This window comes from Ictalurus punctatus, chromosome 8, assembly GCF_001660625.3.
Source record: "Ictalurus punctatus breed USDA103 chromosome 8, Coco_2.0, whole genome shotgun sequence".
Lineage (NCBI taxonomy): Eukaryota > Metazoa > Chordata > Actinopteri > Siluriformes > Ictaluridae > Ictalurus > Ictalurus punctatus.
In genome coordinates this window covers 5,811,530-5,825,918 of record NC_030423.2, presented here as the reverse complement: position 1 = coordinate 5,825,918, position 14,389 = coordinate 5,811,530, and the positions used below count along the sequence as shown (strand labels likewise).

The following is a 14,389-nucleotide window of genomic DNA, read 5'->3' as shown; positions in this document are numbered from 1 at the left end:
ATACATACATACATATACACATATATACACACATATAATCAAATTGATTTGGAAACAGACAACTTTGTACTGATATATAATATATTAACACTTAGTTTTAGCGGTGGTTTGAGCCATTTTTTTTATTTTTATTTTTATTTACTCTTTCAGTTGGACATGTTTAATTTAAACCACTACTGGATTGATCAGCAAGTTTAATCTGGCAACTGCAATTTCTACAGCTCCTCTGCTGAAAAGCAGCAGTGAATTCATATAAATCAATTGACTTATAGAATAAGTAAATTTTCTGTAACAAAAGTATGAGATCAAGAGATACCAATATAGTAATACCAATATTACTGGCTATATTTGATAAAACACTAATTTAATGATAATACAGTCATCAAAGATCACAAAGCTTTCTAAGATTAAACTTTTAATCCACCAGCATGCATACTTTTAATGCTTTGCAAACATTTTTCAGAAGCATGAACAAAATTAGGCATACAAATTTAACTATTGACCATTGAGCATAGAATAGAAGAGGATTCAAAATAGAACTCTGTGGGTCCCCTTTATAAACAATCATAGTGTGTCCTGTGCCTGCCAATAAAAGGCTGGTCCTTAAAAGGCTGGAACCCAGTTAATGCAGCACCAAATACGGTTTCAATACACTGGAGGCCAGAATACCAGAATAAAAAATTAATGTATTAATTTATCTGTAATGCCACTGGAGCATCAAGGACCAGCCATCTCTGATCTAAGATTTTTGTATTTAAATTTTTTTTTAATAATACTTTCAAAACATTTATTTAATCAAAGCAGAGACCTTAACAAAAATCCTTAAAAAAATTATTACATTACATCCCACCCATCATGTCCTCCAAACAAAAACAGTCCATCAGGGGGGGAAAAAAAAAAAAAAAAAAATCACCACAAGCCAAGTTCGGTCTAGATTAACATTTAATAACCATAGACTAGATTAATTCAGTAACAGAACACTTGTTTCGAGCACTGTTCTTTCAGCAGTGAGATGAAATTGCACTACCCCCTGTTGGTCATTTCTCCATCATTGAGTCCAGCTGCTCTTGCAGGGAAGCCAGCTGTTGGGAGTGGAAACATGATTGATATAGAGATGATTGATGGCTAGCTGTGCTGCTGTAATTGTAGGCTAAGTAGATAAAGATTAACGAGACTTCCAAAATTATTAGACTTATTTTGCTCAAGCATAAACAAACCCCAGTGGCCAGTGTTACAGCAGTGAGGATTATACATGAAATACACTTGTTTCTCACTGACTGTCTCTCAAGAAGATAAAGTGCATCTATGATGCAATAGTACTAGTTGGATATATTGTACATTATGTAGGCCTTTGACTATGTGGCATTGTACCTTTTCCATTTCACGCTCTTCTTGATGGATAAAGTCATTCAGCAGAGCCTGAAAGCGGGTCTGCAACAGAGATGAGAAGAAAGAGTTAGAACAAACAATAAAATAGTTGACAAATAAATCAAGAGTGAAAAGGAACGAAAAGTAGTGAGAGTGAGTGAGTGAGAGATTGTATAAAGATGTATGTCTTTAGGTTGTTTTTAAACAGAAGAAGGGCTTAGAATTTTGTAGGTATTGAGGGCGAGTGATTCTACAGAGGTACAGACATTGTAGTGAGGTCAGGGAATGACATAAGGAGGAGGCCTGGGGCAGTCTGTGTTTCAATTCATCCTGAAAGGGTTTAGTGGGGATGAGATCAGGGCTCAATGTAGGTAACTAAAGTTCTTCCATTCCAGCCTTGGCAAACCATATTTTTTGGAGCTTGATTTGTACACAGAGCCATTGTCATGCTGGTTTTGGCCTCTTAGAGCCAGTGAAGAGAAACTGTAATGCTACAGCATATAAAGACATTCTATAAAATTGTGTCCCCAAACTTTTGGCTATATAGTGGACAGTGAGGGGGGAAATAAGTATTTCAGCACTTTTTTGTTGTTTAATATACTATTAATATAATATATAAATGTCCACTTCAAAATTACACACAATGGGTGTGGATATGAATTTGTATATTTATTTGTATTCACAGGGGCAATGACACAATATATTTGGTATTCATGAAAATTCTCTAAATTCAGGGGGAAAAAACTTGTGCATAAATTTACACACACTCAGGGGCACAAGTAGGATACAAACAAGACGACTAACTAATGTAAACCTCAACTTGATCAACTTCAAATAATATCATTTGCATGGATTATTGCACTTTTATATTACGTTTACAGTATTTAGCACACTCCAATATCCAGAGCGACTTATAGAAATGCTTTGGTGTCTATCAAAAACACATTATCCTGCTAAGCTACTAGGTCAGGAAAAACAGGAATACCAGTGGGAGAATTTTGTGAAAACCAGTTGTTTTGCAATTAATTAAAGAACATGAAAAACAAAGAAAAAGAGAGCCAACAAAACACAAATTAAAACTACTCATTCAATATTGACAAAAGAAATACCACCTTACAAACAGATGATCAGCCATTGGATCTGCATGTAGTTGTGAGCTATAAACAAGTGCCTTAGCTGAGGGAAAATTTAGTGCAGATCAGGAACAAAGCTGGTTTTTAAACTGGTTCCATGTGCCACAGCATCTTCTTTTAATGCTGAGCAACAGGTCCAGCACACAACAGATCCAGTCATTATAAGTTGCATTTTCAGTTGAATTTGGGGAAACCACTTGAAGCATTCTTTGTGTTGATCTATTTAAATTGCTTTTGTTTGATATGTTCATTGCAAACAGCTTAAAGTCTGTAAATGTTGACAATAAACCTGATTTGCAGTGGGGGTTGAATAATTTGATTGCAACTGTCTACACACACAGAGACAAACATACATATACATACACACTACTGAGAGAGAGACAGAGAGAGAGAGAGAAAAAATATGGTTGATGTAGCAACCTCACCTTTAGCGCCTGATTCTCTACTTTCATGATCAAATCCTCTTGCTGCTTTTTGCGTGCTCGCGTCTCCTGTAGTTTTGCCTTGAGATTGTTGATCTGCATCTGGTACTCCATCACTGCAGATTAATGGCAAAGAGTTGAGCACTTTCTACAAAGATTTCAAGTTGTATTAATTTAAGGCAATTGGACTGACAGTTTATGCGCCATCATCAATTTTCATAATATACTGCACATCTATCATATTGCACATGAAAACAGAAATAACTTCAGATCAGATCTGAGCAGAACTGTGACCAGAGCAACTCTGCCTCAGTGTATTTGTGATGGTGTTTAATGTGTTCCAGCAGTAGTACAACAATCAGCAGCCACATATCTCTGAATGCTGTCAGGTGCCCAGCTGGATGGATCAGGACTGTATCACCACTGGGTGATGTGCCCTACCATGTGTGTTCTACAAGTACAGCGGCTCATTTTGTTACCCAAATCGCTGAACAAAGTCAGCTGGGTTCTGCCTGTCTTCTGATTAGCTGCCATTAATGGAACTCTGATCTTAATTAGCCTCTTGCCCCTAATGCTGAGAATGCACAAGCATCATACCTATTTGGTTGTTCCTGTTGTTCTCATCTCTTCCCCCATCCGACTCGTTAAGCTTCTCGTTGAGACGACCCACCGTGTCATCCTCTGTGTCTATGATGTTGAGGTCTTCATCTTCATGCCGGTCAACATCATCATCCTCATCTTCACTGCTACTGCTGATGTCATTAAATATCTCCCGCAACTCATCGCGTGGCACTGGACAAAACAGTACGAAAGGAAACCTTTCAGACAAATATAGTGTTAAAACAGGAACACTAACCTTAGGTGCACTGAATTCCCAGGACAGAGACCATGTCTTGATGGAAGCAGGTTCTTATTCATAAAATCAATTTTGACATGAATTTGTAATAATATGCTGTAAATTAGAATTCCCATTTAGAATATTTAAAAGTGTCATAGCAAAAGCGTGTATACATGTTTATGATTTAAACTTTTGTAAGTGAAAATTACCTGAAGAATCATGCCCCTTGTGCCCAGAGGTTCCAGGTGAAGAGTCCAAATTGGACAGCGATAAATTATTATCAGTTTCTTTTGTCTCATCCTCAGCAATGACCTCCCATCCTAATAGCCAAGTCAAGGTAACAGTACTCCCATTTCTGCTGTTCTTAATTATCCACCCATCATGTACAATGTACTCTAAATGTGACACCAGCATTAGAAATGGGCAATGAATAAATGAGTAAATGATACTGTCTGGTCTGTTTGTGCATTTGCCAAATTTACTCACGTCCCTGCTGTCCAACTCTATTCTATCATGATTATTATTTTTTTTCCCCCCCAACAGCCTGTTCCATTAATTGGTCTATACAAGACTATATCTACAATAAAATATGTGCTCTCTCATAATTACTTCTAGTACTTAAAGAACTAGATAATATTTTACCTGGCTCCATAATAGTGATGAATCTCTCTAATGATTGCATACAGTTTGTTCATTATGCTGTCACTTCTATAGTCTAAAGCTCAACTCTGACACCTGCTGTTAAAACTGTGCATCACATGCTATTCATCTGAAGCGAATACAAAAGGTGCAATAAGGCTGAATGCTAAGTGTAAAGTTATAATTAATACAGCTCATTTGGAAGGCGCACAGTGACTTAGTGGTTAGCACGTTCGCCTCACACCTCAAGAGTCGGGGGTTCGATTCCCACCGTGGCCCTGTGTGTGCGGAGTTTGCATGTTCTCCCCGTGCTGCGGGGGTTTCCTCCCTCAGTCCAAAGACATGCATGGTAGGCTGATTGGCATGTCTAAAGTGTCTGTAGTGTATGAATGGGTGTGTGCATGTGTATGTGATTGTGCCCGGCGACGGACTGGCACCCCGTCCAGGGTGTACCCCGCCTTGTGCCCGATGCTCCCTGAGATAGGCTCCAGGTTCCGTGTGACCCTGAAAAGGATAAGCAGTATAGAAGATGGATGGATAGATGGACAGCTCATTTGGTGGTGTCATGAGTGCCTTGAACACAGTCACAAGGATACGGACGCTGACAGCTTCAGCATCTGTGCTTAGGAGCCTCTTCACCTCTTTTTCCACGTCTGGAGACTCAATATACTGCAAAACATTGGAGGTTAGTGAGTTAGAGTTCAGCTGTAATTAATCTAAAACACACACACTTTACACAACCAATAAATAGAACAAATGGATATCGGAAAAAGCCCATGAGAATCAACACAAGGGTACCTTCTTCTTTGCCGTCTTCCTAAATCGCCTTTTTCTTGTGTTCTTCAGAGGGCAGGTAACTGGAAAGAGACAAAATGTAATATTAAATAAGTTCAATTCATCCATGATATGTGCAGCTTTCCCCACATCAGATTCTTGAGTATTAGCTATATTTTATATATGGCCTTTATCAGCACATTTCAAAACAAGAAGCAGAAACTTACTGCCGTGATTCCAGATGAACTTCTTGTCTTTGTCCTTATCCTTTTTCTTGGTTTTTGGGTCTACAGTCCCAGTAGGCTCCTCAAGAGGTGGGTAAAGGTCTCCATCCAGACTGCACACCAACATCTACAAATACAAGAGATAAAGAAAACTGCTCAGACTATCAGGTCTGGACTGATATAATTCAACATCCAAATCTTTCTGGTGATGTTGATCAGCTGTGACCCAAGTTACTGCTGTCTGTCTCTCTGTGGCATAGTTCTAACTTTTTTTTATGGTTTTATGTAAAAGCATTGCTCAAATTATTAGTTTTGTAAAGCTACTGTTTATGGGCTATATTGTTTTGGGAGTCATATCTGGTGTACCCTGATGTAGAACGACAGAGTTTGTTTGCTACAGTAAGGGTATATTACATGTCCTGCTCTATACTGCTTTTGTTAATCAAATTTACACCTTAGGGTCTGTCAAGAGACATGCAAGTCCGAGGAAGAGGGGCAGATGAGGAGGAGGCTCACCAGAGTTAATCTTGAATACTTGGAATAGAGTCTTCTGGTGTTCACAGAAACTTTATTCAATATGCAAGATGATATGTTAAGGCCTTCACTAGTTTCTCCTTGGTATATTTGGACAGATATTTAAGTAAGCAAAAGGGTGGCATTGTCTGTGTGTATTTAAAGTGCAGACCTGAGAACCCCAATGAAGGTTTGGGGGTTTTGTTTTAGTCCTTCAGCAAATCACTTGTCTAAGGTAGAAACTGTAGTGCAAGTATGTACAGATTTATATGATAATCACCAGCTTGTTATGCTGTAGACACCAGAAAGGTTTACATGTAGGAAAGGAAGACAGTTTACAGTAGAAAGGTTTACTTTCTTTCTTCCTATTCTAGAAAAATGTGTCTACATCTTATCTAAAACAGCAGCATCTCTTTCCTCAAATATCTGGGGGTTGTTTGAACAAATTTAGGCTGACCAAGACAGGACAACAAACACAGATTTAATCACTTTCTAATAATCATTACCATTAGACATGCTTGTAAGCTGTTAGATTTTACACATAGTTGTAGGCTTATTAGAAATCTTCTTTGTTGTTGTTTTTTTTCCGCCTTCATCCAAATCAGTGCCTCTTATGGTCAAAGTAGTGTCATTTTTGAACATTTAACTGAAACTTCAGCAGAAAATGGTCAAACATCACTTTTTCAGCTGAACTTTTTTGGTGGCACCCCTAATAAACATAGGTAACAAATGGTGGTGGCAACTGCTGTCTAACACGTCATCAAAACTCTCACTGAGGGAATATCTCTCCAGTACAGTTCCAGAGACTTCAAGGCCCACTGAAGCTGTTCTGGGATCTCATGGTGGCCAAAGACCTTACTAACACACTTTTTGTTGGCTTTTCTTAATTTGTCCATTAGTGTCAGTCCTGCTGCAATACTGCACCCCAACACACAACTGAACTACTGAGTGCCCTGTACGCTATAATACCTTAACCTCTATAAAACCTTATAGAGGTTTATTACTGTTCTGCCCCCCCCCCCCAAAAAAAAAAAAAAAAAAAATTAAAAAAATTACATTTTCATCTCATCAAACCAGAGAATCTTTTTTTCACATGTTGGCAGAGTCCTTTACGCGGTCATATGCCTTATTCTCAACAGTGGATTCAGTCTTGATACTCTGTCATGAATGCCAGATTAACTGAGGCTGCAGAGATGGCCGTCTGTCCAGCAAGTTCTCCCATCTCTGGACTGGACTTTTGGAGCTCTTATAGAGTGACTGTTGGGATCTTTCTTACCTCCCTGACCAAGGCCCTTCTTTCCTAGATGCCCAGTTTGGATGGATGGCCAACTCCAAGTAGGTTCAAGGTTGGACAAGCTTCTTCTATTTCAAAACTGATTAAGCCATTGTAGTCCTGGGAACACTCAAACCTTAGAAACTGTTATATATCCTTGCATTGACCTATGCCTTGCCACAATCTAATTGCAGAGATCCACAGACAGTTCCTTGGACTTCATGGATTGGTTTTTGTCCTAACAATGCAGTGTAAATTGTGGGCCCTTATAAACCCTGGTGTGTGCCTTTCCAAACCATGTCCAATCAATTCAGATTGTAACAGGTGGACTCCAATAGGTTCTAGACACATCTCAGGGATAATTAAAGCAAATAAGATTCACCTGACCACAATTTGGCGTGCCACAGCAAAGAGTCTGAATACTTTTGTGAATAAGAGATTTCAGTTTTTGATTTTTAATTCATTTTCAAAAAGCTCTAAAAACACGTTTTCACTTACAATATATTGTCACAATATAATGTATATTGATGGGTAAAAATGGCAATTATATCCATGCAAAATCAAATCCACAACACAAAGTGTGCAATAAGTAAAGGGGTCAATTTACTCATTTACTATTCACTACAATGCCCAATGCATTTTTAGATTGCACCTGTTCTGTATGTTTCATTTCCCTGTATATGTGCATATGGATGAGATGACCATTAAAATTAACTTGAGTTGACTAGGTATGTTGTAAATTACACAAGAATGCATAGAAGGGTAAGATTAATTAATGATTCAGACTTGTTAAAGATATTCCTTTAAAGGTAGTTGGTGTTACCTGACAGACATCAGCAGTCTTATAAAAAGTCTTCTTGTCAACTGTTTTTAAGGACTCCAGGATGCAGGGCAAATCTACTAATTTACAAGCTAAAGGGACGCGGTCCACTCTAACAATTCCGTGACGGCCATCAGCTAGGAAGTAGAACAAATGGGGTAGTGTTACTGTTACAAAGTGATTAATGTTATTTGCTTTTGTTCATTGCTTTGTCAAAAATGCTTCAATTACTACATTAAATAATTTTTTTAATTACAACTTTCAAAAGATTAATAGAAGACAATGAAAACTTAAAGATCACTCACATCAGATTTGATTTACATTAATTGCTACATATGCATTTTTTCAGTCTCTCTCATAGCTATTTTAGTGAGCATACCATGCAACTCTATGGTGAGTCTGTCCTTAAGATTCACGCTGCCAGATTGGGCAATTCGTCTTACTGTGGAGGCATACTCCTAAAAGAGAAAACATTTGGTCAGTATTAGATAGATAGATAGATAGATAGATAGATAGATAGATAGATAGATAGGTAGGTAGATATTTTATTGGCCGTGAGGGAAACTGCAGGTTTTCTGAAGTCATAAAAATAATTAATTATTTCAGCAAAGTCATGGCAAGGTTTAAAACAAACATGATAATCCAAAGTGGGTCAATAACTCACATGTACTTAATGTGATTGTTGACACTAATGGTCTAAAGAAAGTGATCTTAAAATCTGGTAAACATTGTGGCCATCAACAGGAATAACTTGGGGAGTCAAACAGTTGTGTAATGTTTGACCCCATTCACAGATCAGTTCAGTTCTCAGTTTTTTGGCAGTGGTTTGGGTCATATAATCGTTTATCTAGTAAAAGATAGAAATACACCAATATTGAATAATTACTTTCTAGTGCCAACATCAATTTGTTCATTCCAGGAGGGCCCATATTTTCAAGACCACCAACAAATTAAGCTGAAAGTTTCCACTTTGTGCTCATATATGACATTTATTGTACAGCTGACATATACAGCTAAAATAACAATAACTTGAACAAATAGTTATGGACCTGACTGTATGTGTATTTATTGTACATATTCAAATATAACTTATTCCGAGTAGTGCACCAGGTGACATCAATGGCCTACTCATTTCAAGTAGTCAGCTCAGTACATGTTACATGGTAAGCAAATGCTAGTATATTTTACTATGAACAATAAGTAACATTTCCCTGTTTGGAGAAAAGAATGGATTTATAAGTATAAGGGCAGTTTGTTTTGGCAGTCAATATGTGAAGCTCATATTTTAGAAACTTTTCATGAACTACTGAATATAATTCATCCTTTCATAGATGAAAGGATGAATTACATTCTTTTTCAGAGGGAAGAATATTTAGCTATGCATTGCCATGATGCCACATGTGTAGAACAAAACCTTCAGGAAAGTGAGTAACAGAATTGACTTTTTAAGCTCTAGTGCTTAAATTCCAGCTTTGCAAAGATTCTCCCATGTGTGTACCATTGCATTATGTAGATGAATACAGTATATTAAATGTTTATTAATGGAACATAACTGTCCTTAGGCTAACACTGTATTTCAGTTTTAAGTAAACCATTCTTTTATTATTAGAGAGATAAAGCTTGTCCCTATACAAAAAAAATAAGCCTAAACAAACCACTTAGATATAGTGCATATGTAATCACACACATGTGACACATGCCATGGACAGAGATTTAGAAAATAAAGCTGGAATATTTCTTTAAATAATAAAGCTACACTACACTAATGATAGAAGCTAATGACTAATGCTTAATGTCTGGGGGGGGGAAACTTTACACTGCATGCACAGTGGACTGTGGTTTTAGTACATTTTCATAGTACCAAAAGGCATTTAAATTTCTGTGAATATAAAGTGAAGATTGTACATTATTACCTAAAACTTCATATTTAGCTGTGCATGTGAATTCAATTTATTTATTTTTTTTATGCTGTCATATTTATTGGGTTATTTATTTGGTTTGACCTACCTGAGGTAGGCGCAGAACGAACTGGCTTTCCAGCTCATGAGGAGCATCTTCCTTGTTCTTGGAATTAACCTTTCCAGCTGCAAAAGAGAAACTTTTTAAAAGTCATGTATATAAAAAAGTATATATATTTAGCAGCATGTCTTTAGGAAGCACTTTATTCTGCTCAGGTGAATCTGAAGCCTATTCCAGATGCAATGCCAGTCCATTGCATGACACCACATTATAGGACACACTCATTCACAGCTGGGGACAATTTAAAGTGGGAGGAAACCCATACAGGAAAAAAAAAACAAAAAAAAAAAACAGAGAAGCTGGAGAGAACTCCACACGGCACTCAGGATGGAGGATGGGACTTTTCCCCATGGCTCAGTGAACAGTGCTACTTATATACGGTCACCCATATTAATAACTGCCTAGATCACATGCAGCAGATGTATTGTCTCCCTGTAATGCTCACACTCTTATCTACGTTAACTACAATTACTCACTGAATATAGAATCTCTACTATAAGGTTCGCTTTGCTCTTAGAAAGCTGGCATGCACTATTACAGAGGAGGCAGAGCTTTGATAGCATTTTATCTGCTTCTCAAAATCCTCCAAGTTTAAGCACCAGGCACACTAACATGGCTTGACTGGACCCACCATCACTCAAGGTACAAGAAAGACTTGCACCAAGACACTTTTCTGTCCTGGCACAACTTGCACTGACTGTCTTCAAACGAAGACTAAACACCTACCTCTGACTTGCGTGTTTTCTTTTCATTCTGAACTAATTTCTACTATAATCGAAGTGGTTTATTTTTTTTAAGCTCGACGCTGTTCTTACACCTTGAAATACTGAACTTGCACGAGGACATAAACACTTCCGTAAAGTAGCTCTGGATAAGGGCGTCTGCTAAATCCTGCAAATGTAAATAAGCATTTTCTACCTGACATTTAAGTTACAATGTAAACGTCCTCCATAAGGTTGGTGCCTACCTTTCGTTTTAGATGCCATGGTAATCTTATCCTGTATGTAACGTCAGTTGATAATCGTCCTCCTAAAACGGGATGTCGTAGGTTATCTGGTGCTTTTGCAATAACTTTAGCTCGAAATTTAGATAACGTTATCAAATTGGCAAACAAATTAATACAGACCACTAAACATAAAACACAAAAACATGGCTAATATGAACACATGGCAACTACCGCTCTTAACTGTTAACTTCGAATATGTTTACATTAAGCTAGCTAGCTACCTAGATTAGCTATCTTAACAACAACAATTCCCTTAGAGCTATTTAACCAGAAATCATCAAGGCAAACATGGCTAACATTACCTTAAATATATCACCTGTATGTTAAATGACAGGAGCTTACCAGCTAACTTGGTCAATTGTCTAATGAGTTTAGCTTGCGAGGCTAAATTACTAAAGGAAACCTAGTTTCTTGGGGTAAAAAAAAAAATCTTCTTTTTGTTTTTAATGGCGGTTGGCAAACCACTAAAGGTGCATTACCGCCACCTACTGGACTGGAGTGTGGGCAGTAGATTGGCAGGAATTTATTTTTCATTTTTTAAATAATAATATAATAGTAAACAAAATAAATTATAGTAATAATAATAAAATTAAATAGAAAAAAAACACTTATAATAATAATACCATAACAATACTGCATACATAAAAGAAAATAAAGAGATAAATAGCTATATACTAGTTATTCGTACTACAGATTACTAAATTCTCTCACTTATACCAGTACTTTTTAAATAGTTTATTAGGGGGCGGTGCATTTCCCCAGATGTTTTCCCCAGCAAGTTCTCTAGTGTCATGTTTTGTTTTCCAATCTGCATCTCTAGCTCAGCTCTTTCGTCCTCATACCTTTTGCAGTCTAATAGAATGTGTTTCGCTGTCTCTTGTGTACTGCAGTGTGTGCAGAGTCAAGTGGGGTGTTTTCCTATTCTGTTTAATGCTAGATTTAATCCAGCATGACCTATTCTATGACGCGTAATTATCATCTCTTCCTTTGGGTTTCTGCCCTGCCTCACACTCATGCCTACTTGTTTTTGTATGGTACATAGGTGTCGTCTGGTGTCAGCCGTGTATTCCTGCCATATTTTATGCGTGTGTCCCTTTATAATGGTTTTGATCTCTGCTCTACTTAATGGTACTTGTATATCAACTGTTTCATATTTTATAGATCTTTTTGCCAGTACATCCACAATTTCATTCCCTTCTATCCCTACATGTACAGGAACCCAGAAGAAGGAAACACTCAGCCCCTTAGCATGAAGTATGAGAAGCAGATAAAGTATTTGATAGACAATGTCTTGTCTGCATGATGTTTTCCCAGACTGTATGCTAGATAGTGCTGATAGACTGTCAGAAGCTATAGCGGCATCTTGGCTCTGATGATTTATCCAACCACTGCAGTGTCAATAGGACTCCTAATAATTCTACAGTGTACACTGATAAATAATCAGTCGCCCTTTTTTTGACTGCTACTTCATACTGAGGAATGAAAAAAGCTGCACCAGTGCTGCCAGTCTCAGGCTGTTTAGACCCATCTGTATATATGAGTAATTTATCCTGATATTGGTCCATATAGTTTTGAATTATTATCCCTTGTGGTGCTATTTTCTAATTCTCTTTTAATATTTGTTGTAATCTTGTATCTACAGATGGTTTTATGAATCTCCAGGGTGGTACAGTTGATATCGACACAATGGGGCTTACTTGTAGCTGACTGAGACCTGCATTTTGTGCCTTTACATTTCCTAACCATCCAAAGCTATTAAAGTTAGTCCTATAAAACTCTGAGCATTATTGTAAGATGGCTTTCGTGGAGTGCACCCTGCTATGCCCTTGTAGATTTACCCAATATGCCAGCATGATCTTAACCCTCCTGATACACAATGGCATCACTCCTGTCTCGACCTGTAATGCAGTCACTAGTTATGATTTAAATGCTCTAGTACATATCCGAAGTGCTTGTGCTTGTTCCACATCAAGCTTTTTAAGATATATTAAGACATACATTCTAGGCAGCCATAATCAAAGGCGGCCCTCATAAGAGCCTGATATATATTTATGAGTGATGCCCTACTTGCTCCCCAGTCTCGCCCTGACAGACATCTCAGAACATTACTAATCTTTTTACATTTGTTTTTAATTTGATCAATATGCAGACCCCAGGTCAGCTTTTCGTCAAAAAACATTCCTAAAAATCTCACAGCCTTGACCTGTTCAAGATCTAGCCCATATAATTTAAGTGGTACTGTTTTATGACGTTTAGAGAAACATATACCTTGTGATTTTCAAATTGATTTAAAGTTTAAATCCACATTCATTTGCCCACTGTTCTACTTTCCCTATTGCATGTTGCATTTTCTTTCTTAAATATTCTATATTCCGCCCCGTAACCCAGAGTGCCCCATCATCCGCATAAAGTGACTTTCCTACATTTTCTCCGACCTGATCAAATATGTCATTAATCATAATATTAAGCAGTATCAGGCTACATTAAAAATAAATAAATAAATAAATAAATAAAAACATTCTTTGTTCCCCTGTCCTCTATTGGTGTTCTCTGTGTGCACGCCGTAGCACTACTGCCCCCTGTTGTTGTGGCTCTTAATGACCCTTTCTCGTTTCTGTCTGTCACGGATTCCCTGCTCGACATTCTAGCTGCTAATTAGCTGAATTAGGTATAATAAAAAAGCAAGGAAACAATGGTACAAGGAGCTCAAACCTCAACAAAAACAATTATAAAAGTCACAGCATATGCAGGCGATGTATCTGTAGAAAGAAAGAAGATAATAGAATATATTATCAATTTAAAACATAAATTAATAGCTGGTGTAAAGGTGAACCACAGTACAACAGGGGGTTTTGGAAGGGGAAATGGTCCATGTCCAATTGACATAGAAGCAAATTCATCAATCAAATATTATAATTATATATAGCAATGTGTGAGGCTATTCGTTTATGCACAGCTCTCTCAAGATCCTGCCATAGTCTCCCTATGGAATTTAGGTCTGGACTTTGACTTGGCCATTTCAACACATTGATTTTTTTTTTCTTCCTTAGCCATTCAGATTTCGATTTGCTTGTGTGCTGCTGGACAGATGGCCTCACATTTGTCTCAATAATATTCAATTTTCAGAGTTCGTTGTTGTCTCCCAAGTCCTGTGGTTGCAAAACGAGCCCAAATCATCACCCTCCACCACCATGCTTCACAGTTGGTATGAGGCTTGTGTGGTGATATGCTATGTTTGGTTTTCACTGTAGTTTTCTGATAGGAATGCTGGGGTCAGATGCTGTGTCATGAACGTTCCCTCATCTAAATGGTTTGACAGTGTGCAATATTTTACTGATTTTGCATGTACATTTAGTTATT

General features: G+C 37.5%; 1 protein-coding gene across 3 annotated transcripts; it reads right to left on the bottom strand.

Moving 5' to 3' along the window:
* Window positions 1-407: 407 nt before the first annotated feature.
* taf7 (TAF7 RNA polymerase II, TATA box binding protein (TBP)-associated factor) lies at window positions 408-11,460 on the bottom strand. 3 transcript variants are annotated; one of them, XM_017473293.3, is made up of 13 exons: window positions 11,332-11,460; window positions 10,991-11,052; window positions 10,012-10,088; window positions 8,384-8,462; window positions 8,008-8,141; window positions 5,402-5,525; window positions 5,199-5,257; window positions 4,997-5,069; window positions 3,971-4,081; window positions 3,521-3,715; window positions 2,927-3,039; window positions 1,372-1,431; window positions 408-1,082 (listed from the first exon to the last, which is right to left on the bottom strand). In XM_017473293.3, exons 2-13 carry the CDS (start codon window positions 11,007-11,009, stop codon window positions 1,038-1,040), a joined length of 1,089 nt encoding a protein of 362 aa, XP_017328782.1. In that variant the 5' UTR covers window positions 11,010-11,052; window positions 11,332-11,460; the 3' UTR covers window positions 408-1,037.
* Between the last annotated feature and the right edge of the window lie 2,929 nt (window positions 11,461-14,389).